The 24157-nt window shown below is 39.6% G+C and overlaps 1 protein-coding gene across 2 annotated transcripts; it reads left to right on the top strand.

The window, feature by feature from the left end:
* LOC149834136 (26S proteasome regulatory subunit 6A homolog) lies at positions 1-24157 on the top strand. Of its 2 annotated transcripts, none has more exons than XM_090011239.1 (10): positions 1-175; positions 353-469; positions 8911-9018; positions 12623-12814; positions 13254-13445; positions 18281-18399; positions 19556-19643; positions 23405-23524; positions 23590-23730; positions 23891-24157. In XM_090011239.1, exons 1-10 carry the CDS (start codon positions 74-76, stop codon positions 23966-23968), a joined length of 1257 nt encoding a protein of 418 aa, XP_089867365.1. In that variant the 5' UTR covers positions 1-73; the 3' UTR covers positions 23969-24157. The 2 variants fall into 2 exon arrangements, with proteins under 2 accessions (XP_089867365.1, XP_089867366.1); XM_090011240.1 differs by having other exon boundaries at positions 25-175; positions 23590-23794; positions 23891-24046.

Genomic DNA, 24157 nt, shown 5'->3' with positions numbered 1-24157 from the left:
AAGAAAGCTAATCTCTCTCTCTCTCTCAGCTGAGCAAGAGCAAGGGAAGGGAAGAAGAAGAACAATAAAAGGAATGACGGACAACTTCTTCGAGGACGACCAGTTGGCGTCAATGCCCATCGAAGACATCGTCAGGGCCTCCCGCCTCCTTGACAACGAGATCAGGATTCTCAAGGCAAGATCCCCCACTTACCCCTCTTCTCTCTCTTTCTCTCTGTAGGTTATGCCCACCAACCCTGGAACCTCAGATTGGGGGGTTTTCCTTTTCTTTTTAGCTTTTTAGCTTTTTAGCATCGAGAGTGATCTCATTGTTTCTCCTCATCCTCCTTATTTTTTTTTGGGTGGCTTGAAGGATGAGGTTCAGAGGACGAATCTCGAATGGGAAAATCTCAAGGAGAAGATCAAGGAGAACCAGGAGAAGATTAAGCTCAACAAGCAACTTCCCTACTTGGTCGGAAACATCGTCGAGGTAACATATCCATTCTTCTTCGGCCGATGCCTCTGTGATTTCTTTAAGGCTGAAGCGTCCCCAAGACTATCTCTTTTTTTAATGGATAGCGTGTGGGTTCTATTAGTTCCGATTCCTAGTAGCCTCTTTTGGTGCGTTGCTATTTTCCTTGTAAAGCCTTATCTTTTTTTTGCTTTTCTGAAGATTGGGTTTCGCGGATTTGAGTTTGAGTGTTGTGCATTGGGCTGTTGGGGACTTGATGCAATTTTTGACAGGGGAAGCATATACTTGTAAATATTTGAGGAATGGTTATTGAATGGAAATGTAAAAATCGAATGTTGGAGTTGTGAAAGTGAAATTTGTATGTTGTTTGTGGTGAATTAGGTCAGCATCGCTAAAGTAAATGTTGCTTTTGATCTGTATCTTTTATCCATTGGTAGACGATTTCCCATTTTCATATCAAAATGTCTAGACTTCGATCTGTTCAGTCAATGAGTAACATTCTCGACTTACTTTTATTCTTTTGGAGAATTAACGGCATCATTATCACTAGGTCAATCTCACCTTAAAATTGTCAGCAAAACAACTAATGAAATGTACGATGGAGCAACTGCGCGGCTTACTGAACAATGCATGGCCTGAGCCACCATGAAAGATTTTTTGCCTGGATTAATTTGAATTTGAGATAAACTAGTATAACTCAGGTTGAAAGAGGACAATGAACCTACCACCCTTATTCTTATGAACAGTCATTTTGAGAGAATGGGTGAGTTAAGCTAGAAGTGGTTTAGAGGTACGGGCTTACCTTATGAAAGATAGGCCCTTCCCCTCATCATCACCACTGCCACTCTGACTGTTTTCCTTTTTTAGGAAAGCTGGTGGATATCCCTTTGTGGAATTTGAACGCAAGGCCTCTGTTGTCATTGTGACTTAAGAAATCTAGTGCCATTTTTGCGATGAAAAATGAGAAATGTGTTGCCTTTTAATTAGTGGATAAGGGAAGAGTTGGTAAGCTCACAAGAAATCCAGTGCCATTTTTTTAAATATTAGAAGTTATTTCTAGCTTGCACCTTGGTGCATATTAAGTGCAAGGTCTTAGGAAACAAAAACTTTAGATGGATAAGTTTGAAATCATTGAATGAAGAAATTGGTGTGGAACTATTGAGCTGGAATTCATAGCTTCAATTCTTATTGGCTCAATCTGACCACATAGATGTGTTCAACATGGTTTATTTGCTAAGCATCAAATCTTGGATCATGTTGTTTCGATCTATACATATGATTATTTGAGTCATGAATTTTTAGTGCATTGTGAGCCATTTGATTTTTGAAGCCTTTGAAAAACCTACTTACATGTTAGAATCACATGAATAAAAACTCAATTTTTATTAGGAAAACCATGTCGATCACATCCATAAGGTCTGATTTATAAAAAAACCAAAAAATATAAAAAGAAGGTGATTTGTACTCAATAGGTCCGTACCTTCAATAACACGCACGCACACACACACATGGTTTGTTTAGTTGGAAATTTGTTTTGAATCATGTGATTATGACAAGTAATAGGTTTTTAAAAGGGTTCAAAAATCAATGTCCCACAATGTGCCAAAATTTCATAACTCAAAAGATCACATTTCTAAATCAGAAAAGCATGATCCAAGGCTTGATCCTTAGCAAACAAACCATGATGAACACATCTATGTGGTTAGATTGAGTAGATACAACTTGCACCTATGATTTCGAGCTCATTAGTTCCGTACCTTCATTAGTAACCAATATTTACTCTCTCTCTCTCTCTATATATATATATATATTATATAAACAAACATCTCTCTCACTTGCAAGCTCATCGGTGTAAAAACTCTAGGTCTTCCTTGCCCATCAGGGCATAACTCCATCTTTGGTCTTGTGCCTAGGGACGCACGCATGCGAGTTTTGAATTCGTGGCATCCATTCAGCTGTGCTGAGTCACCCCTACAAGCTCACTCAATGATTTCAGCTATTCATAAATAATAATTAGGAATGTTTGCTTTGAGACATTTATCGACATTCTGATGCAGCCTTCAAAGGGCTGTGAATAAAGCAGTGAAGACTTAGCTTGTCGATGCGCACTCTAGTTCCTGCGTAACCTTGATGAAGGCTGGCAGGCTCGACTGTGTATAATCGGCTGCTGAACAGGCTTAAAAAGAACAATAAATCTCACCCAAATGGTGAGTTGAAACTGATTTTATTAAATACTCAATGTCTCTGGCAGATTGCTGATAAACAAGGGAATAAAGAATGAAAACTACGAACTGTAATGAAAAAAAACGAATGAAAAGGGAAAACAAAACAAGGCTGCTGAGAAAAAGAAATGAAGCTGTCGTTATTCTCCAAAAACTGCCTCACGCAGCCCTAGGTCGTGCTTTTTAAAGATGGTCATTGGATCCGGGTCCGGACCCGGACCCGGACTCGAGAAGGCCTCAATTCTGGACTGGATCGGTGCTGAGCCGGGACTTCCCTTTTCTGGAGTAGGTGCGCGTTATCTTCTTGCATCGAGTCAACTCACCTGGGGTCGGACCCTGCTGCTGGGTCCGATCGTCCATTCCAACTGGTGGGTCGGGTTCCCTGGCCGTGCCAGGGTCACATGGTACTGGTACTGGTACTGGTACCGCCTGCTCTGCATCATTCTCTCCTGGTTGGGAAGAAGTCGGCTCCGACGACTTGTTGTCTCCACAGTAAGCATATAGATCAGACACATTGAAAATCGGGGAAATGTTCCAATCGGGAGGCAGTTCTATGAGGTAGGCATTCGACCCTAAACGTCGTAGGACCTGGAAGGGACCATATTTCTTAGGACTCAGTTTATTATAAGTGCCCACGGAAAAACGCTCAGGACGCAGGTAGACCCAAACAAGCTGACCGACTTGAAACTGAATGTCGCGACGACTTTGGTCAACGAAGGCTTTGTACGCTTCGTAACTCTCGATGAGTTTGGCCCGGACTTGCCTATGTATATCACGCATGTATTCAACGGCATCAAAGGCGTCTGGGGCGGGATCAGGGAGACTGGACACTGGAGCTAGATCGACAACATGAGTGGGCGACCGACCATAAACCACTTGAAAAGGAGACTTGCCTGTGGACCTATTGATGGAACTATTATACGCAAACTCGGCTTGAGGCAAGACTAGATCCCAGGTTTTAACATTTTCCCCTACTAGGCTCCTTAACAAGTTTCCTAAGGTGCGGTTCACAACTTCGGTTTGGCCATCGGTTTGGGGGTGGTACGCACTACTGAACTGAAGCTTGGTCTTCAACAAAGCCCATAACGATTTCCAAAAATGGCTCATAAAACGCGTGTCACGTTCAGAAGTGATTGTGTGGGGGAGACCATGGAAGCGAGCGACGTCCTTGAAATAGTAGGACGCTACTAAAGATGCATCGGTGGTTCGCTTACACGGGACAAAAATAGCCATTTTGGAGAACCGATCAACAACGACTAAAATTGAATCAAAACGACGTGGCCTTCTTGGGAGGCCCACGATAAAATCCATGGATACGTGCTCCCACGGCCGTTCAGGAATGGGTAACGGAGTATACAGACCACTGTTCTGATGGTGACCCTTGGACACTTGACACACATGACACCCTTGGATGAACTTGACAACATCTTTGCGCATTTTAGACCAAAAGTATCGTTCATCTAACAGAGCGAACGTCTTGTCATGCCCGAAATGCCCTGCTAACCCTCCTTCATGTAATTCAGAAATCAACTGAAGCCTAAGGGAGAAATCAGGCACACATAATTTGTTCCCACGGAAGAGGTAACCATTATGAATACTAAAACGGGGGTCGACGGTGCGATCTGAAGAGATGCACCCCTCCCAGACTTGTTGAAAATCCGGTCCGTGGGATATAATTCTTTGCACTGTTCGAACCCAACGACCTGCACTATAGATCAAAATATCATCGAAATATACCACGACAAATTTCCCTATACAAGGACGCAGCACTTGGGTCATCATATTCATGAAAGTACTTGGGGCATTGGATAACCCAAACGGCATGACTAACCACTCGTACAACCCATCACGTGTCTTGAATGCCGTCTTCCACTCATCCCCCTCTCGGATACGAATCTGGTGATACCCACTTTTTAAATCGATTTTGGAGAAAATGGAAGCACCAACCAACATATCAAACATATCATCCAATCGAGGGATGGGAAAATGGTATTTGACAGTTATGCGGTTTATGGCTCGACTATCCACACACATGCGCATGGACCCATCCTTCTTAGGGGTGAGCAAGGCGGGTACTGCGCAAGGGCTCACACTTTCACGAATAAAGCCCTTTTGCAGTAACTCCTGGACCTGCCTCAATAACTCGGCATGCTCGGAGGGGTTCATACGATACGCGGGGAGATTGGGAAGACTCGACCTTGGTAGAAAATCAATAGCATGCTGCACAACACGCATGGAAGGAAGATCATCTGGAAGGTCATCCGGCATAATGTCGCTAAACTCTTCAATAAGGGGTTTGATGTCCGTAGGAACTGGTAACGACGTACTCACTGAGGGTTTAGCCACTACAGCATAACAATAACCATCCTCCTGACATTGGTTCAAGAAAGACTGGTAGGATAGTCCGGCCAGTCGGGGAACTCGCTCAGGCTTATCTATCGTGGGAAACCCCATCTCCTTGATGGAGAGAAGGATTATCTTATGACCTTTAAAGATGAACGAGTATGTGTTCCTACAGCCATCATGAATGGTTTTGCGATCAAACTGCCAAGGACGTCCCAACAGGATGTGACATGCACTCATAGGGGCCACATCACACCACACCTCGTCGTGGTAGTGCTCCCTCATGGAGAATCGGACTAAACAACGCTGGGTGATGGGAACCTCGTTTCCTTTTTTGAACCACGCCATCTTGTAGGGGTGAGACAGTTTCTCGGTTCTCAGGTTCAAGGTAGACACAACACTCTCGGACACCATGTTCTCACAAGCACCAGTGTCGATAATAACATCACATGCGTGACCCTCACAGTTGCATCGGGTTCTAAAGATATTGTTCCGTAGCCATTTGGCAGGGGTCGACTCACGGGGTGCGGTCAGGACATGACGGATGGATAATAGATTATCGACATTGCCGTTGAACTCTACGACTTCTCTCTCATCCTCATCCTCGCCCAAGGACTCACTCTCACTCTCGGATGCGGACTCCACAATACCTTCGACGAGATGGGTGTTTTTGGCCACAGTGGGACACCTAGACGCGACATGCCCTAGCTCCTGACACCTAAAACAACGGATGGTCGACTCACTAGGTTTGGTTTTAGACCGGGTATTGAATGCGGGTCCGGACGGATCAGGTTTGCTAAATTTCGCTCTAGGGGTAGACTTTGAGTCCTCCTTCCTAGGGGAGCTCGCTCCCCTGGTTGGAAAACTCGACTTGGGTCGACTCGACTGTTCACTACGGGAGGTCCTATATTCCTGCCTCCGTTTCAACTTTTCCTCGACGTTCATGGCATAACTGCTGGCCTGATCTAATGTCTCAACCGTGATACAACTAAAGTCGTCAGAAATAACAGGACGGAGACCAGAGATGTACCTCGTGACCTGTTGGCGGGCAGTTTCCTCGATCTGCACCCGTAGAGAAAGACGATGGAACTCGGCAGTGTACTCCGCCACAGTACGAGTGCCCTGACGCAGGGTTAGATACTCCTTGTAGGCTCTCTCAGCGTGATCCGAAGGCACGAATTTTGATTGCATCAGTCTTTGCATCTCCTCCCACGACTGTACGCGCCCGAGCCCCTGCCGCTCCCTCGATCGCTGCAGCTCCACCCACCATGTCTGTGCTAACCCTCTCAACCGAGTGGACGCTAAAGAGACACGACGATTCTCTGCTACGGTGTGGTAATCAAAGAAAAACTGCACGACATAGGACCAGTCGAAGAACTGCTCTGCGTCGAACCGTCCTGCAAATTCCGGAAGGTCCAGTTTCACCCCATAAGTGGAGGGATGCTCCGCTGCTCTCTGTTGTCGAGCCTCCACCATTCCTGCAGGATACTCGCTCCAGAATGCGTCGTCGTCCCATGCTGCTTCATCGTCCTCTATGCGGTACTGTTCGCCTGGATGCTGGTGCTGACGGACTCTACCGAGGGGTGGTCGACGCTCAGGTCGCGCCGCTCCCTGCTGAAATTGTCGCGGCCGGGTTTGCTCGCGGGCGGGCACCGCCTGTGGCTGTCGCTGTGGTACTGGTATGTAAGGGGGTCCTACTAAAGGTGGTGGGTTGGGTTGGGCCTCTGGCTCTAAGTGGGTAGGAAAGGGGTAGTAAGGGTTTGGGTTATGATAATGGGGTAAGGTCAGGCGAGGTATTGGGTTTTGGATCGGGAATGGGTTATTGGGTTGGTTAGGGTTCGGGTATTTAGTTGGGTTGGGGTAGGACTGGGATGGTTCGCCCGACTGGATATGGATCAGGCCTAATCCTAAACTACTCGTCGGACCCAGATTGGGATAGGTCGGATCGGGGATCGAGTTGTGGGGATAAAAGGTTTTGTTTGAACTCGATCCACGGTCCATATGAAAATGGGTCTGGTTGTGACCCGGCTCAAGATCAAGCTGGAGTTCCGTCCGGGTCCGATACAGGTTCGGGTCAGTATGGGATCCATTGTGGGATTCAAAATTCACGGGTTGGGTCGGATTTAGAACGAACTGCGAACCCAACCCAACTGGGTAGGCTGGGTATGGGCCTGCCGAACCCGGACCCGCTCCTGAGAACCCAAAGGGTGGTCCTCGGTAATCGGGTCCGGATCCACTTACCATTGGTTCTTGACTGGACCCTGAGGGATCCGAATTCATCCACAGGGGATCGATCCCCTTAGCCCGTGAAGGGGCTGCAATCATGTTTCCGGGCGCAGGCGCTGGGAGGGTCGACAGACCCATCGCAATCCGAACTGACATTGGCGTGCCCCCAAGAGGATCCAGTAGCAAACTTGGGCCACGCAGGTCGGGTCTGGCCTGCAGCCCCTGTGGTGGGGCTCGGTGCCTACCCTGCGCATGCACTACACTGATGGGAGGCTCTCCAATGGGCTCTAGGGTCGGAGGCGCTACAGCCGTACCAGGGTTCATTGTTGGCGTACCTTGCTGGAGCACTTCTCGGTTGGTGGCGATCACCGCACCATCACCCACGGGGGTACCCATGGGTTGAGTTGTTGCCGAGGTCGACCCTACCGTCGATTCCATGGCAACGAGTCGACACTCCATACCATCCATCCTCTTGGTGATCCCGGCCATTTCTTTGTTCATGCACAGCATATTCTCTTGCATTTTGGTCATCATTTCCATCATGCGCATCATAGGGTCCTCGGTACTTACCTCTTCCCGTTCCTTGCCGTGTGCCGGATCGTTCCTCGCCTCTTGAGCCATGCGGCTATCGATGGAGGATGTCTGGGCTCTGATACCAAGCTGATGCAGCCTTCAAAGGGCTGTGAATAAAGCAGTGAAGACTCGGCTTGTCGATGCGCACTCCAGTTCCTGCGTAACCTTGATGAAGGCTGGCAGGCTCGACTGTGTATAATCGGCTGCTGAACAGGCTTAAAAAGAACAATAAATCTCACCCAAATGGTGAGTTGAAACTGATTTTATTAAATACTCAATGTCTCTGGCAGATTGCTGATAAACAAGGGAATAAAGAATGAAAACTACGAACTGTAATGAAAAAAAACGAATGAAAAGGGAAAACAAAACAAGGCTGCTGAGAAAAAGAAATGAAGCTGTCGTTATTCTCCAAAAACTGCCTCACGCAGCCCTAGGTCGTGCTTTTTAAAGATGGTCATTGGATCCGGGTCCGGACCCGGACCCGGACTCGGACCCGAGAAGGCCTCAATTCTGGACTGGATCGGTGCTGAGCCGGGACTTCCCTTTTCTGGAGTAGGTGCGCGTTATCTTCTTGCATCGAGTCAACTCACCTGGGGTCGGACCCTGCTGCTGGGTCCGATCGTCCATTCCAACTGGTGGGTCGGGTTCCCTGGCCGTGCCAGGGTCACATGGTACTGGTACTGGTACCGCCTGCTCTGCATCACATTCACATGTAGAAAATGTGAAAGTGTAAAGATTGACAATGGTGCCATAGTAACACACACTGGTGCTTATAATGTTGTTAGTCAGAATGGTGCATTCAATGAGACCCAGAACATAATGGATAGTTTTATTAGATGGATAATTCTGCAAGTTTTTGAATGGCCAAATTCATGAACCAGGAAATTCATTCCTGGCTTCTTGCTGACTGCATCAGCACGTTGTCTGCCTTAGGCCCTGTTTGCTTCCTACATTAATTCATTAGATCTTATTCGCTCGTATTTTAGATTTCATCTATTGTTTGGACACTTTTTTTGTTTTGTAGGTAAAATATTTGCATTGTGATTAATTAGATAACCATCTGGAGAAGTTTCTTAAATGCTATTTGCTATGCAGATCCTAGAAATGAATCCTGAAGATGAGGCTGAAGAAGATGGTGCTAATGTTGATTTAGACTCCCAAAGAAAAGGGAAGTGTGTTGTTCTGAAAACATCTACACGTCAAGTAAGAAACCTTATTATTTTCACCCATAACTGTTTGATTTGCAATTGATATATCATGCTTTCTTTTTTCTGAAATTTCATCCGTATACTGGGATCAACATTTTGCTTTTGTTAATGTTATTATGTAATACCTGGACCATACCCGGTAAAATAATATTTTTTATCATTTTTTACATTGAAAAATTGCAGGTCTTAATCAGAACTTGGGTCGGGCCCGGGTCTGGTATAAAATTTTATAAACTATACCCAGATCCATGTATTAATCGGACTTTCGGTTCCGGACCCGGTTCTTCTTATTTGTCACCATACCTGGACCCTATAGGGTTTGGTCTGGGTCTGGGTAAACCCAACAGGTTGATACCCCCCCCCCTCTCTCTCTCTCTCTCTCTCTCTTTGTCACCATACCTGGACCCTACAGCATTTGGTCTGGGTCTGGTCTGGTCTTGGTAAACCCAACCGGGTGATACCTCTCTCTCTCTCTCTCCCCCCTAGGCAGAGGGAGAAGCAGGAGAGGAAGAAAAAGAGGAGCAGAAGCAGGAAAAGAGAAAGAAGTGTACCTACTTCTTGCTTCTTCATCATCTTCTTCTTCTCTTGCTAGTTCTCTTTCGAATACGGAGGAGAGAAGGGCAGTGGGTATGGGCCATCCTCCTCCTTCTGGTTCTTCTTCTTCGCATATATATATATATATATATATATATATATATATATATAGAGAGAGAGAGAGAGAGAGAGAGAGAGAGAGAGTAGGGGTATGAGAGAATAGGGTTTGTGAAGTACCCCTTCCCTTTAAAAATGAAAGCACAAAAATTTTAAATACCCCCTTGTTTTTAAAATAATTTTGTTTTACCCCTCATCCTCCTTTTTTGCATTTAAAATGTCTTTTCTTTCCTATAAAATTGGTTTGGGACTAAATGAGGTTGATTTATAATCTGGGTAATGGGTCTGGATAGATCCAATACAACAAATTTGGATTCCTTAAGAGATTATATATATATATATATATAGCTGTGTCCCCGTACCCACATTTTTCGAACTTGCCATATCGTACCCGTACCCATACCCATGTGACATAGGTTGTGGGGAGGGGTAGGACACACAATAAGTTGATCATCACCACTGGAGGAGTGAAAAATCCTTCTATATTGAACAAATCCCATCACCAAGTGGTTCAGATGACAACCTTGGAGGATCTTATATGAAACAAAATTGTTGATTCTACAATCACATCCATAGTCGCCTGTATCGATGACGGCAATTTCTCATCGAGGGGTTTCTCTCAGAGCTCTTTTCAATGAGTGGTTTTTTAGTGAAAATATTGGAATACTGAAAATTTAAAACATATAAAAATTAGTGAAACATATACGAAATAAAGCTTTTGTATTAGTTTTTCTTTCTGTGTGTATGAGAGAGAGATCCAGTTAGGATGGGTCCATATTGAGAAGTTGGTTGGGCGGTGTTTTTGACTTTTCTCCCCTCCACCAATCCTCTCTGATGGATCTCTCATTAAAAGGAAAGGAGAATAAGAAAGGGGAGTTACCAAAAACCTCCTTTTTCTTTTCTTTTTTCCTTAAAAGAAGAGAAGACTCTTTATTAAAAAAAGAGAAGAGGAAAGGGCCCCTCTTTCTTTTATTAAGAGAAAATAAGAGGAAAGGGATTACAACCCCCTTTCCCCTCTCTTTCATAAAAGAAAAGAAAAAGTTAAGGGGGGTCTTGACTCTTGTACCCCCCTGTCTCTTGGAACTCGCTTCAAGAAGAAGATGAAGAAGAACAAGAGTAGGAGGAAGATGAGTAAAGGTAAGCGCCCTTCTCTCTCTCTCAAAAAAGAAAAGAAAAAAGAATGATGATATATAAAAATAAGATAAATGGTTAAAAAAGTCTTGAAAATATCACAATAATATTGTAATATTTATTTTTGGCAATATTTTGAAAAATATCATGATATTTTGCTGATATTATCGGCTTACCTAAAAAAACTGATAATATCGCAATATTTTCAAAATATAAGCGATATCATTGACTATGGTCATAACAGTCAGCTGTGCTTTTGGGCCACCTTCTTTCTTATTGGAATAATGTGTGGAATTATACTTGGGTTAGGGATCATCTGTTGGTTGTGTGTTTACTACTGTTTTTGCAGCTCATGATCGTAACAACAACTAATGATCATTACAGTCAGCCAAATTTCTAGACTAGAGAGCTCTACAGAAATTTGATGGTATTGCAGACGATGCATTTGTTAGGAGTTCTTAAGTCAACGTGGTGCTACATGTGATGATGTTTATTGTTAGCAATAAGCTGCTAGTTGTTTTTTCCCACAATTTACTGGTTGGCTTATGTGATACACGAGATGGCTGGTTTTTGTTTTCCTTTGATCTCTTGGAGCATAGTTGGTTATAGAAATGAAGATGGGGGCAGATCACTTATGGCACAATTGGGGACTATAGGTTCTTTATTTTCTTAGTATTTCCCGAGACTTCAATTTAGCTTTTCTAGGTTCTGGTGGTTGGGGTGTTAAGACCTGATTATTGGTGTTCACATTGTTGGTGATGAACATTCTGCTGTTAATGGATGACATATGCATAAGAGACTAAATATTCTTGTGCTTTTCTTTGGCATTTCAAAATCCAGTGATCAGATTTTCCCATCTTGCTGTTTTTTTTATTATCCAAGGGGATAACCTCCATCACTGACTGCAGATTGGCTGGCCTCCAGTTGGTAAAGCCCTTGATGTCTCCCTGCCCACTGGAGAGTACACCCAGCTTTGACCTTGTGGCAAGGGATGCCATTAGAACCTGTGACATCCCATCAACTTTGGTGACATTCACAAGTCACCCCTACCCGATGAGTGGAGAGGAGCTTTGTGGGATGGAACATTGATAGTTCTTCTGGGGATTTTACCTTTGACTAAATTGTCTGCACTTATTAATAAATAGTTAATAACAACACAGTGCACACACTTTTTACAAAATGATAGGTCCATAGTCTCCATTTTTCATGTGTTCTCAATAATTGTTCTTTGGACCACTGTCACCGATATTGGTGATATTTTGAAAATATCGCAAGAAATACTGATATTTTAAGGTAGCCGATATTAAAGGTAATATTTCGCGATATTTTCAAAATATCATCAGAAGACAAAATATTGTGATATTATCATGATAATTTTTGGAAAAAACTCTCTTTTTTTATTTTAAGTTTGCATTTCCTATTTTTTTGTTTCTTTTATATTTTAAAACCTTTAAAACACGTTTCTTTATATTTTTGAAAGAAAAATAATTGTTTCTTTGTTGTTATTTATATTTTTAAATTTTTTTAAACTCCCTAGATATTCCTGAGATTTATCAACTTTTGAAAATCTCTCTGAGAAATACACTTGCTGAGAAATTACCTTTAACGATACAGTAACTATGCTTTAGACTAATTGTTCTTATTGTTATTATTATCATCTTTTTCAGTTTGACTTTGTATTTGCTGGTTGTTTTTGTGTGCATCTCATGGAAGAATATCTATCTTTATGTGCTTTAGGTTTGGATCATATTCATTAAAACTTATTTGAATTTCAATGCATTAATAAGAGCTTTTGTGTTCTATATTTTATAATGCAGACAATCTTTCTTCCTGTGGTCGGACTTGTGGACCCTGATAAGCTAAAGCCTGGCGATTTAGTTGGGGTGAACAAAGATAGCTACCTGATATTGGACACTTTGCCATCTGAATATGATTCTCGTGTGAAGGCCATGGAGGTGGATGAAAAACCAACGGAAGATTACAATGATATAGGAGGGCTTGAAAAGCAGGTGCAGCAATTTGAGTGAAAAGTTCCACATAGGGTATGTTTGGTAACATCTCATGAGATTCAGACTCATGCAAATGAGAGAATGGATCTCATTTTCAGAGCTAGCCAAACATCAGATGATGAGCATGAGAAACGGAATGTGATTTGAAATCACATTTGGAGTGAATTTTCTCATACCTCGTGATTTCAACCTTGTCATTTGGAATCATATGACTCCAAATCACATGTGATTCCAGTCATATGAGATGCAACCAAACATACCCTTAATGTTGTTTTTGTTTATTTTTAGTACTACTGCATGACACTGCAGTAGTTGTGCAATTTTAAAAATGCTTCATATAAAACTAAAATCTGCTTGATAATTGTTATGTTATTAATGTTTATTGCTAAATTTTTAATATTAGCTATGTTTAGTAGTGCTAACTGTGATGTTTTTGCAGATCCAAGAACTTGTTGAAGCAATTGTGCTGCCTATGACTCACAAGGAAAGGTTTCAGAAATTAGGGGTTCGTCCACCTAAGGGAGTTCTGCTCTACGGACCTCCGGGAACTGGTAAAACACTAATGGCACGTGCTTGTGCAGCTCAAACAAATGCTACTTTTCTTAAGCTAGCAGGTCCACAACTTGTGCAGGTAAAAACGTCTTCTTTTTTCCATGTTAATTGTGTGTTTTCTAAGTAATTTTAAGGGTCAGCTAGTGGCCAAGTGTTTTGCTATTGGTTTTATTATTTTCAACCACTATTAGTATTTCATTTCAATGTTGTTATTCTCTAGTCATGCATTTGAATTGATTAACTTCTCACTGAATGAAAAACCTAGTGCTGGTAGACCCCAACACCCTAGCTAGAAGAAAAAGGGCCATTATCATTATTGTTGGTCATCATTATATTTTATGCTGGTGGTAGTGGTGTTCCTCTTCCAGAGGGATGCTTATGGGTGTAGAAAAAAATAGTCTAAGCATCACTAATCAACTGGGTGTGTTTGTGGACCCGGGTCTCACCTAGACTATGTAGTCAAAAGCGCTAGGTGGTGCCTAGTCGGTGGACCCCTAAAAATACTAGTCGGAGACTAGGCGGGACTAGTCGGTACCTTAATTAAAAAAATATAAAAATATAAAAAATATGCAAATAAACTTCTATAATTAGTAACAAACATGTATGCAACATAAAATCAATCAACAATAAGCAAAAGCTAAAAAAAACATTGTTAAACATTACAAAACCTGTCCAAACATTAAAAACAATTGAATAAGCAAAGCAAACAACTATCAACAAATGTCAAATAATTTAAAAATAATCTAAATTCTTAAATAAAGTGTTAAAACTAACAACAAACATGTATCCAACATAAAATTAATCAACAACATATGCACAAAGCATAAGATATTGCTATCGTCAAGCATATTAAACATGTTATATTGCAAAACCTACCCAAATATTATTTAAACCAACAGAAAAGATGTATCCAAAATCAAATTAATCAACAAATGCACAAAGTACTAAATACCACTATCGTGAAGCATAGCTGCATAGTAAACCTGTTATATTATAAAACCTGCCCAAAAATTAAGAAGAATTAAATAAACAAGTAAACACTTGCCAATATCAACAAAAGCTATGCAATTTTAACATAATTTGAATTCCTAAAATAAAGTTAATCAACAAATGCTTAAGTATAAGATATCACAATCATCAAGCAAGCATAGTAAACCTGTTATATTACAAAATCAGTCCAAATAATAAGAACAATTGAATAAACAAAGCAAACAACTGTCAATATCAACAAAAGTTATATAATTTAAACATAATATCAAGTCTTAAAGATATTGAAATAACATCCACGTCGTTGATACTCCATCAATAAATCTAAAATAAAAGACAACCAATTAACCTTCAAATAAAATGTACATATGTATATTCATTCAATGTCACATCCAGACACAACAATTCAATGTCACATCCACAAACAAACAGACATAACAAATTAATTAAAAAAAACAACAATCACATAGATAACATATACATATTACATGGATACTAAATTACTAATAAGGAATAAGTTAATAACAGTAGAATCAACACACAGTCACAAAATCAGCAGCAGCAAAAAACAGGGACAGAGCAATTATAGCAAAAAATAGGGAGAGAAGAAGAAGAGGTAGAGGAAGGGTTAGAGAGAAACAGGGAAGAAGAAGAGGCAGAGTAAGGGGGCCAGAGAAGGCATACCTGGAGGCGGAGGGTGACGGCGTGTCGGGCCTGAGAGAGAGAAAGAGGTTTATAACCCCCATGTGTTATCATGAAAAAAGAAGAAGTTACTGCCCTCACGCCTAGGCGAGGGCAAGTTAGGCATCTAGTCAGCAAAAAAGGTACCTTTTTTTGTGATAACTAGGAATCTGACCGACTCCTAGTTTTCCTAGCGCCCTAATGCGGGTACGGGGACACGGATATATATATATATATATTAAATATCACATAAATACAACATAAATTCACAATAAACTAAATATAATCTAAATATATATGTTATATCTAAAATATATATTATATACTGAAAATATAAAGTTATAAACTGAAAATATAATTATAAATTATAAATTGAATACACACTTTTATGTACGGAGGGTAAAATGGTGTGTCCAGGTGTCGATGCAGGTATGGAAGGCAAAACGGAGTGTCCAAGTACCATAGGTCTAGCCCGACTAGGCGCCTAGTCGTCACCTTTGACTACATAGCACCTAAGCTCTCATTATTATACATGTACTTTTTAAATATTGTTGTCATACTTAGGCCCTATTAAACCTAGGGATAATTTACTTAGAGGTTAGAGCTCATTGGTTGGGTCTTGTTGGAGCCACATCTGACTGATGCTGTTGCTATTTTGTATTCTTAGTATTTTAATGTTATATTCCAAGCTTTGGTCTAAATTTTGACCAAGCTTGGTTTGAGAACAGAGTAAACTTGGAAACTTATTAATGTACTTTTTTTAAAATTTTACAAGTCTTTCCTACATTTTTTACTTTGGAACTTCAAATAACCAGTCTTTTATCAACTTACCATGAGGTTTCTTAAGCTAGCAACTGTTCCCTGCTTCACCTCCACCCTCTGACAACAATTGCTGCATACATTGTGTGTGTGTGTGTGTGGTATCTTGATTAGCATTGTTAAAATAAAAACACACCTTAAAGTTCAAATAATGTGTCTTGCCTCAAGGTTTTTGCCTTGAGGTGAGGTTATATAGTGCAAAAGTCACCTGTGATATTTACATATACAATATTGAGATTGAACCTAAATATTTACGCATACAATATTATAAGTTGTAGAAAGTTGTTAACAACTCTCCTTGGTAAAGTATGCTTCCCCATGCAACTAGGCATATGCATCTTTTGAGCAAGGGAAAAGTTGTCACAACCTCATGGTTAGCGAATAAAGAGGGAGACAACATCTTATTGGCAGGAGGTAGGAGTAAGCATGAGAGGTTGGGTTAAACCAGAGTTACCGAAAGCTTCTTAGATAGGTGGGAAGCCCACTTCCCGGAAACTCGCTTTGGAAGTGCGATACTCCTCGCTTCTGAAACTTGATGAAAATCTCGATTCTCCCACGCTTCTCCTATGCTTTCCACATGCTTCATGTATTCTTATTATATGTTCTCTCACTATACTTTTCATGTTTTTTTGTATTTCCTATCTACCTTCTCACTCACTTCCATGTGCTTTCTCTAAATTGACAGTCATCATTTTTAGATTTTGTTAAAAATTTAATTCTTATACTAAAAAATCATGAAATTTAAGAATAATCACTTTCATTTTAGTTTTTATTTGAGTTTCATTTCAATTCCCATTCAATTATTATATTTTTTTTATTTCTCGCTTCCCGCTTTCTATACATTTTAAAATGTATCGCTTCTCGCTTCTGCACCCCATATCGTTTCCTGTATCTGCTTCCTAGTCTGACAACCTTGGGTTAAACTGTGGTTACAGATAGAGGGTGTGTTTTCTCTAATAAAGGAGAGAAACTCTAAAGCTATAAAATCTTTTAAAGTAAACAATTATGAGAAAAAAAGAACATTTATTTTACATTCATATCTCTTGTTAGGCTTTCATGTCTCATTAAATGTGTTAATTCTTAGTTTTGAGCTATGTCACATAGGTGTGGGCGCATATGCGGCGATGCTTCACTTTAAAAAAATTTGGGTGCGGGGGGGTGCGAGGAGAGTATATATATATATAATTTTTAACAGTTTTAAGTTAACACTAATGAAATAAAAACAATTATCATTTCATCAATTCATCATGCATAAATTCATGCAACAAATCAAATTAATAATCTATAAATGCTATTCCTCATCAATAAAAAATAACACCACACTGGTGCAAAGGTGAATATTATATATATACACGTGTATGTGTGTGCATTTATGTATATATATATATAAATAAAACTGGACTTCGTTAGGTTTAACTGAATCTACTTTTGGATAGAAATGGACCTCAGTGTGGTTGACTTCACCTGATACAAAGGAAGCTGTTTGAGTGCTTGGGTTTCAATTTTTTATGCAAATCACCAATTTGTCAGATCTTCAATTGTTAATAAGATTTATTGGGTACTCCATGATTCCTATTTTCCTCTACATAGCTGGAAATTTGCCTGATTTTTCTTTTATCTAGGTTTATTTTTTTTTATATTTACATGGAGAAACCACTCCCAGGATCAGAGACCTAGCCGCACTGGCTTTGCCTGCCGTACTTACGGTCGCTGTCCTGACAGCATAAAACTGTGGGTTATTTTTTATTTTATTCCAGCCATTGGATCCAATTGGACTAGTTATTAATCTGAAAAGTACATTCTGCAATAAAAAATAAAGATCCAAGCAACTATAAATATTTTAATGGAACAATACATATATTTTTCTCTAACTTAAATAAAATGATATAAAAGATTGTTCTGTTATTAGTTTTTTTGTGTGCCAAAAACATCCGAAAGAACCCTAAAGTTTTCTGAATTCCTTGCAACAACAATATAAGAAATTAAAAGAAATGTTTGATATTGGTGACCATGGATAGGAGCATATATCCCCCTTTGGTTCTTTGATTCAGGACTATACTAGGCAGGATCTGCCAGATTAAGTTACACTATCTATTCCACTTCGTTCCTCAAGGTCATGATTTCTGAAATCCTCATCACTGGGTTTTTGGTCTAGTTTCTTCTGAGAATGCTTTTGACTGAATAGTTTGGAGCAAAATGGGTTATCGGAAAATTGAATATTCATTGCAGGGATTTTACATCTATCAGTTAAATACTTTTTATTGTTTTTGCAACTCTTGAAAAACATCTTTGATTGTTCGATATGACCTTGGCTTCTATTTAATTCTGAAGTGTTTATGTTGAATATTGGATCTATATTTGTATCAACATTTGTAGATCTCTTTGAATTGAAATATGACAATTAAATGGAAATATGAACCTATTCAGATGTTTATTGGAGATGGAGCAAAGCTTGTGCGTGATGCATTTCAGCTTGCAAAAGAGAAGTCTCCCTGTATTATATTCATAGATGAAATTGATGCCATTGGAACAAAAAGATTTGACAGGTATGCAAAGTCAATCTCTCCAAGAAAGAAAAAAGGAAAAAGAACAACGGATATGCTGTTTGAGTTATATGTTGCATCTAATCATGCTCATCTGCAATTTTTCTTTTTCTTGAATTACTAGTTGCCGAAAGAGATATCACCTGATGGCATGTCATTGTAAATCTGGTTTGCAGTATTTTCTATATTGTTTACTGGGTAATACAAACAGCAGAAGAGTACATAAAATCACAAAGCTAGAATGCAGTTTATGTGCACTGAAATTCATGTAGTGTTTTTCCAATTATCTAAAAAGTATTGCTATCATCATCATTGGTTTTCTTTTTTCAGATGGACAATACACCTTTCTAGTTTCTTTTGGTTATATTTTCAAATATTTTTTCCCATTTCCTTAATGCTGTTATTTGGGGCCTTGCATCTTATTGTGAAGTATATAATTTCTTATATGTTTTTGCATGGCTACCTGTAGAAGGATTTTTTTTTTTTGTTGACATTAGCTGTTCAGTGGCAAAGAAGCATTGGTTTATTTAGATTTTTTCTGTAGTTTATTAATGTGTGATTCTTTATATATTGTGTCATACTATAAATTAATAAAGTTAGACCCTATTTTACACATATTGATCTTCTATAGGCTTCAGGCTTGTATTTGTATTTTGTAAATAACCATTGTTAATAGCACATTTTGTTTGTAAAATTCTAGTGTTTAATGGCCTCACCTGTCAAGTGGGAATTCAAGATTGATTCATAGGACGGTTAAACTATTTCTCTTCTTAGCTTCTTGCATATTAATTCTGTTGTGGGAGAGCTCGTGAGTGGTGAAAGTCACATCTATAAATTTTGTTTACTACCGACCAAGTGCAACTTACCCAAACAAGTATCTGTAAGATAATAACTGGTGTTTATGGCCAGTTTAAAATTTATTTTGGACTTTTTTGTTAGGTTACAAGCATTTAGGGTCTCTTCATTTTTATTCTTTGGACTGTTTGGAAATTGGATACCTTATTTGGGTTCCATCGATGTTTATTCATAACCTGCAATTGGTGGAGTTAGCAAGCACATTGGTAATTCTATTATTTTTAAAAATCTGGGACTTTGTTAGTAAAGCTCTAAATCTTTTGATTCTGACCATACAATTTTTTCTTACTTCCATTTATTACAGTGAAGTAAGTGGCGACAGAGAAGTGCAGCGGACCATGTTAGAGTTACTAAATCAACTTGATGGTTTTAGCAGTGATGATCGTATAAAGGTAAGAACAACTTTTGTTTAATATATATTTTTTTACCTAACACATGCCAATTTTATTTTCCATGTCGTATGTCTTGTTGTTTCCCCGTTTCTTAATTTGAAAGTGATGGCATGTCTTTGCATCATGACCTCTGAGTTATGGCAGCTATATTGCATGACCAGTGTTAAAATTGCTCCTCAAGGTGCAAAAAGCCTGCCTCGCCTTGAGGCGAGAGGTGCATGTATGAAGTAGGGGTGGCAAAACCTGACACGACCCGCCAACCCGACCTGCCAACCCGCCTCTTAGGCGGGTTCGGGTTGGGCTTAAGCCAACCCGTTTAATAAACTGGTCGACCCGCGTAACCCATTTATTAAACAGGTCAGGTTCGGGTTGGGGGTATGCCAACTCGCCAACCCGGCTGACCCGTTTAATAAACGGGTTAGGCGGGTGGGTCGACCCGCCACCCCGATCCGTCAACCCGTCAACCCGACCCGCGAACCTGAGAACCCGTTTACCCGACCCAACCCATTTATTAAATGGGTTGGCGGGTCGTGTCGGGTTACCCGTTTATTAAACGGGTCGGGTTCGTGTTTGCCACAGCTGACCCGTTTAATAAACGAGTCGGGTTCGGGTTGTGGTATGCTGACCCGCCAACCCGTCGGGTCGACCCACCAACCCGACACGATTGCCACCCCTAGTATGAAGCATAAATGACAAAAAAATAATAAAAAATGCATTTTCAAAACATTAAAATGCATTATTTATTATTATTTTAAAGGTTTATTTTAATAAAATGCATTTTTAACATTAAAATAACAAAAAAATAGTTTTTTATTAATTAAAAACTTCAAAAAATTGTGTCCTCATATCTTATTTTTCAAAACATTTTCAAACTTACGAGTCGAACCTGCTCATGCATCCTTGTGTCGACCACGTGTCTTTCTGACATACGTTGAGATGGAAGGTCATCAGCAAAGGAGCTGTATGCTAAGCGAGTCGGAGTCCAATCTGAATGCATGTTTGGATCTTACTTGGATGATTCACATATGGAAATAATATGCCAGACTTGGATTGGATATTTGACATAACAATCCATTTGCACCCTCCATAGGGTGTTAGGTTGGTAAGTCTAAAACCAAACTGAGCATTGATGGTAGAGAAGATAGTTACGGTAATGAATATCCTGTCTAGTTTTTCTTGTGGAACTCATTTAGAAAATAAAAACCAATAGTTTTTTGTATAATTATGTGTTAGGAAAAAGTAATTATGTATAATAAATTTTTTTGGTATTTATTTGAGATTTTCTATCTTATTGGTTGTTGCTTTATCAATAAAACATCTATTTATTTATTTATTTATATTTTTAGATATTTTTTAAAGTATTTTTTAAGTTTTCAAAAAAATTTTGAGGCTTACGCTTTATGCCTCACCTCTGATTTTGGTGGAGCGCTTCACTACGCCTCAACGCTTTTCACAACATTGTGCATGATTGTCCTTTTTCTCTCATATTTTTTCTGTTTGATGGTGCGTTCAAGATTGGACGGAACAGCAGAACACACGTTCTTTCTGTTCAGTAACAACTGTACTATGTCTAGCGTTTGTTTCGACTTACAAGTAGTTGTATTCCTAATGTCTAGCATTTGATTTTTACATTGTGGACAGCTTGGACACATGGATAATGGGTCAGATAACTTCGTTTTGGAATGTATGACTCGATCCGCCCAACCATATGACTGTTTTTAACATGTTTATTATGGATTTTAGTTTTGGATATGGATCTCGAATTGGATCTAAAAACTAAAAAAATGTTTAAATTTTGGATGATTTGAGAAAAATAAGAATTGATATTTTTCGATATATAAATGCTTTAATTGGTGTCATATTGGATCTAATTATGAAATTTTATAAAACAAATTATGGATTTGAGCCCCAAATATGCATCTCAAATGGATCCAAGTACTAAAAAATGTTTAAATTTTGGGTAATTTGAGAAAAAATTAGAATTCATATTCTTTTATATACAAATGCAAAAACCATAAATAAATCATAAAACCCTAAAATGCAAGAAAATAAATCATATATAAACCAAAAAATCCTAAACTACTAGAAAAATAAATCATAAAATCAAAGAAACCATAAATAAACGGTAAAATTAAATATAAAAAGCTCTAATTGAAACCCTAATGAAAGAAGATCAAAGAAAAACAACCCTAATCAAACACAACAAAAACCCTAATCAAATTAAGTATATGAAGCCCTAATTAAAGAAATTGATTCAAAACCCTAATCAAAGAAAATCAAAGAAAAAAGCTCTAATCAAATTAAATATCTAAAACCCTAATTAAAGATATTTGATTGAAATCCCTAATCAAATAAAATCAAATAAAAAAGCCTTAATAAAATTAAATAAGAAAAGCCCTAATTAATGAAAGTCAGAAAAAAACCCTAATAAATGAAAATCACAGAAAAAGACTAATAAATAAAAATAAAGAAAAAAACCCCTAATCAATGAAAATCCAACTAATCAAAGAAAAAAAGCCCTAATCAGAGAAGAAGAAGAACGAAGAAGGGGAAGAGAGAGAGAGAGAGAGAGAGAGACTCCCTCCGCCTGATAATTTTTTTTAAGTTGTGTTTCTCCCGTTCAATTCTCAGCCTAACAGGGGGGGGAGGACGGTGTTTCACCATTCCACTGACGCGGCTGACGCAGAGAGGGGGATTTGAATGAGAGAGGGTTAGGTTAGACCCCCCTCTGCTCGATTTTTTTTCAAGTTGTGTTCCTCTATCCTATTCTCAGCGTAACCAGGAGGTGAAACGGTACGTGCGTCTGCTGCGTCCAGCATTTGTTGGCCGCAGTGTTCCATGCACCCAGCGCACAGGATCCACGATCAAACACGCCCTAAGGAATCTTCAGAATCTTTTGCCACAGCCAGATTCCTTCCCATGAAACTCTTTCAAAATTGTCAGCATTCATTTGTATGCATAGTTAAACCCATGAATGATGCTGACAACTACATTCCCTGATATTATCACAAAAGAAACAAAAGAAGAAGAAAACAAAAGGAGAAGAAAACAATCGGAATTGTATGATTGATTATGCCATCGTGGATAGCATTTCAAGGGAACCTGTTGTTGGACCATCCAACTTATCTGGCTGAATTTCTCATGTTTCTGTGGAGCTGTGTTGTCTCACTTAGCTTTTAGTTTTAAAGGTTTTTTAGGCTGTCACATCTATTAGATAGGTAGTCAAAAGTTCTAGTGCCCAGGCCCCTAAAAGGCCTAATTGGAACCTAGGCAGGACTAGTCGGCTGACGGAAGACCCAGCACATACACACACCCCCATACATGTATACATGCATATATTTATATTTATATTTATATTTATGTATTTGACACAGCAACTATTAGAAACACATTATAGAAATAAACAAATAACTACACAGTGTACACACAAGCACGCATGCGTGTGCACACACAAATCTTTGGTACCATTTAGGGTGCCATACTCTAGCAAAAAGCCATGGTTGCCAGTATTATTTAGGGGTGTTTTCGGTCCTGCAGAATCAAGTACTTTTTTTTTTCTTGGGGCCCCACCGTCAATGTAAGCATGGGGTGATGGGCCCGGTGAATTTCAAATCTGAGACCCTTTGAACTCTGACCAGTGTAGCTATTATTTGACCTGAGTTGTGGTTTTATCAATCTTTCTTTTCACAGTTTGTATATTGTAGGGTTGTTAGTCTTGTATGCTGACCATTGAGTGTTGCATCAATTATTCTGGCAAGCAGGTCATTGCAGCTACTAACAGAGCGGACATTCTTGATCCTGCCCTCATGCGTTCAGGCCGTCTGGATCGCAAAATTGAGTTCCCACACCCATCTGAAGAAGCTAGGGCTCGAATCTTGCAGGTGAATCCTGATACTTTTTTTTTGCTGGTCGTGATGCATGTCACTAAAAACTCCATTTGCAACAGATCCACTCAAGGAAAATGAACACTCATCCGGATGTCAATTTTGAAGAGCTAGCACGCTCTACTGATGATTTCAATGGGGCTCAACTCAAAGCTGTCTGTGTGGAGGCTGGCATGTTGGCTCTCCGTCGCGATGCAACTGAGGTTCTGCCTTTTTCTCAAATTTCTGAATATGATCTTGCCATCTACTATTTACTTTAAGGGCTTTGTCAGTCATATAATATTGCTCTAAAACAATGTGATTTCTTCTTTTGGGTATTTCCCCGGTGTGGTGTTCCTTATGTGACGTTTTTCCTGTACTCAGGTTAACCACGAAGATTTCAACGAAGGGATCATCCAAGTTCAAGCAAAGAAGAAGTCAAGTTTGAATTATTATGCTTAATTGTTTCAACTTTTTGTACAGTACTTGGAATTTGGTGTAAAGTTCAGGCCTTAATTACGACATTTGGGATCCTGTACACTAAGGCTGTGTTTGGGATCCGGCATTTGCACGGATTTGCAAGGAGTTGGAGAAAATCAAATACTGGAATTTAGGGGAAGTGGTTTTGAATAAAAAACAGGGATTCTTATT

Source organism: Nuphar pumila, chromosome 6 (assembly GCF_984573655.1).
Source record: "Nuphar pumila chromosome 6, dmNupPumi1.hap1.1, whole genome shotgun sequence".
Lineage (NCBI taxonomy): Eukaryota > Viridiplantae > Streptophyta > Magnoliopsida > Nymphaeales > Nymphaeaceae > Nuphar > Nuphar pumila.
The sequence above is the reverse complement of the archived record's forward strand: the minus strand, read 5'-3'. Positions and strand labels throughout refer to the sequence as shown.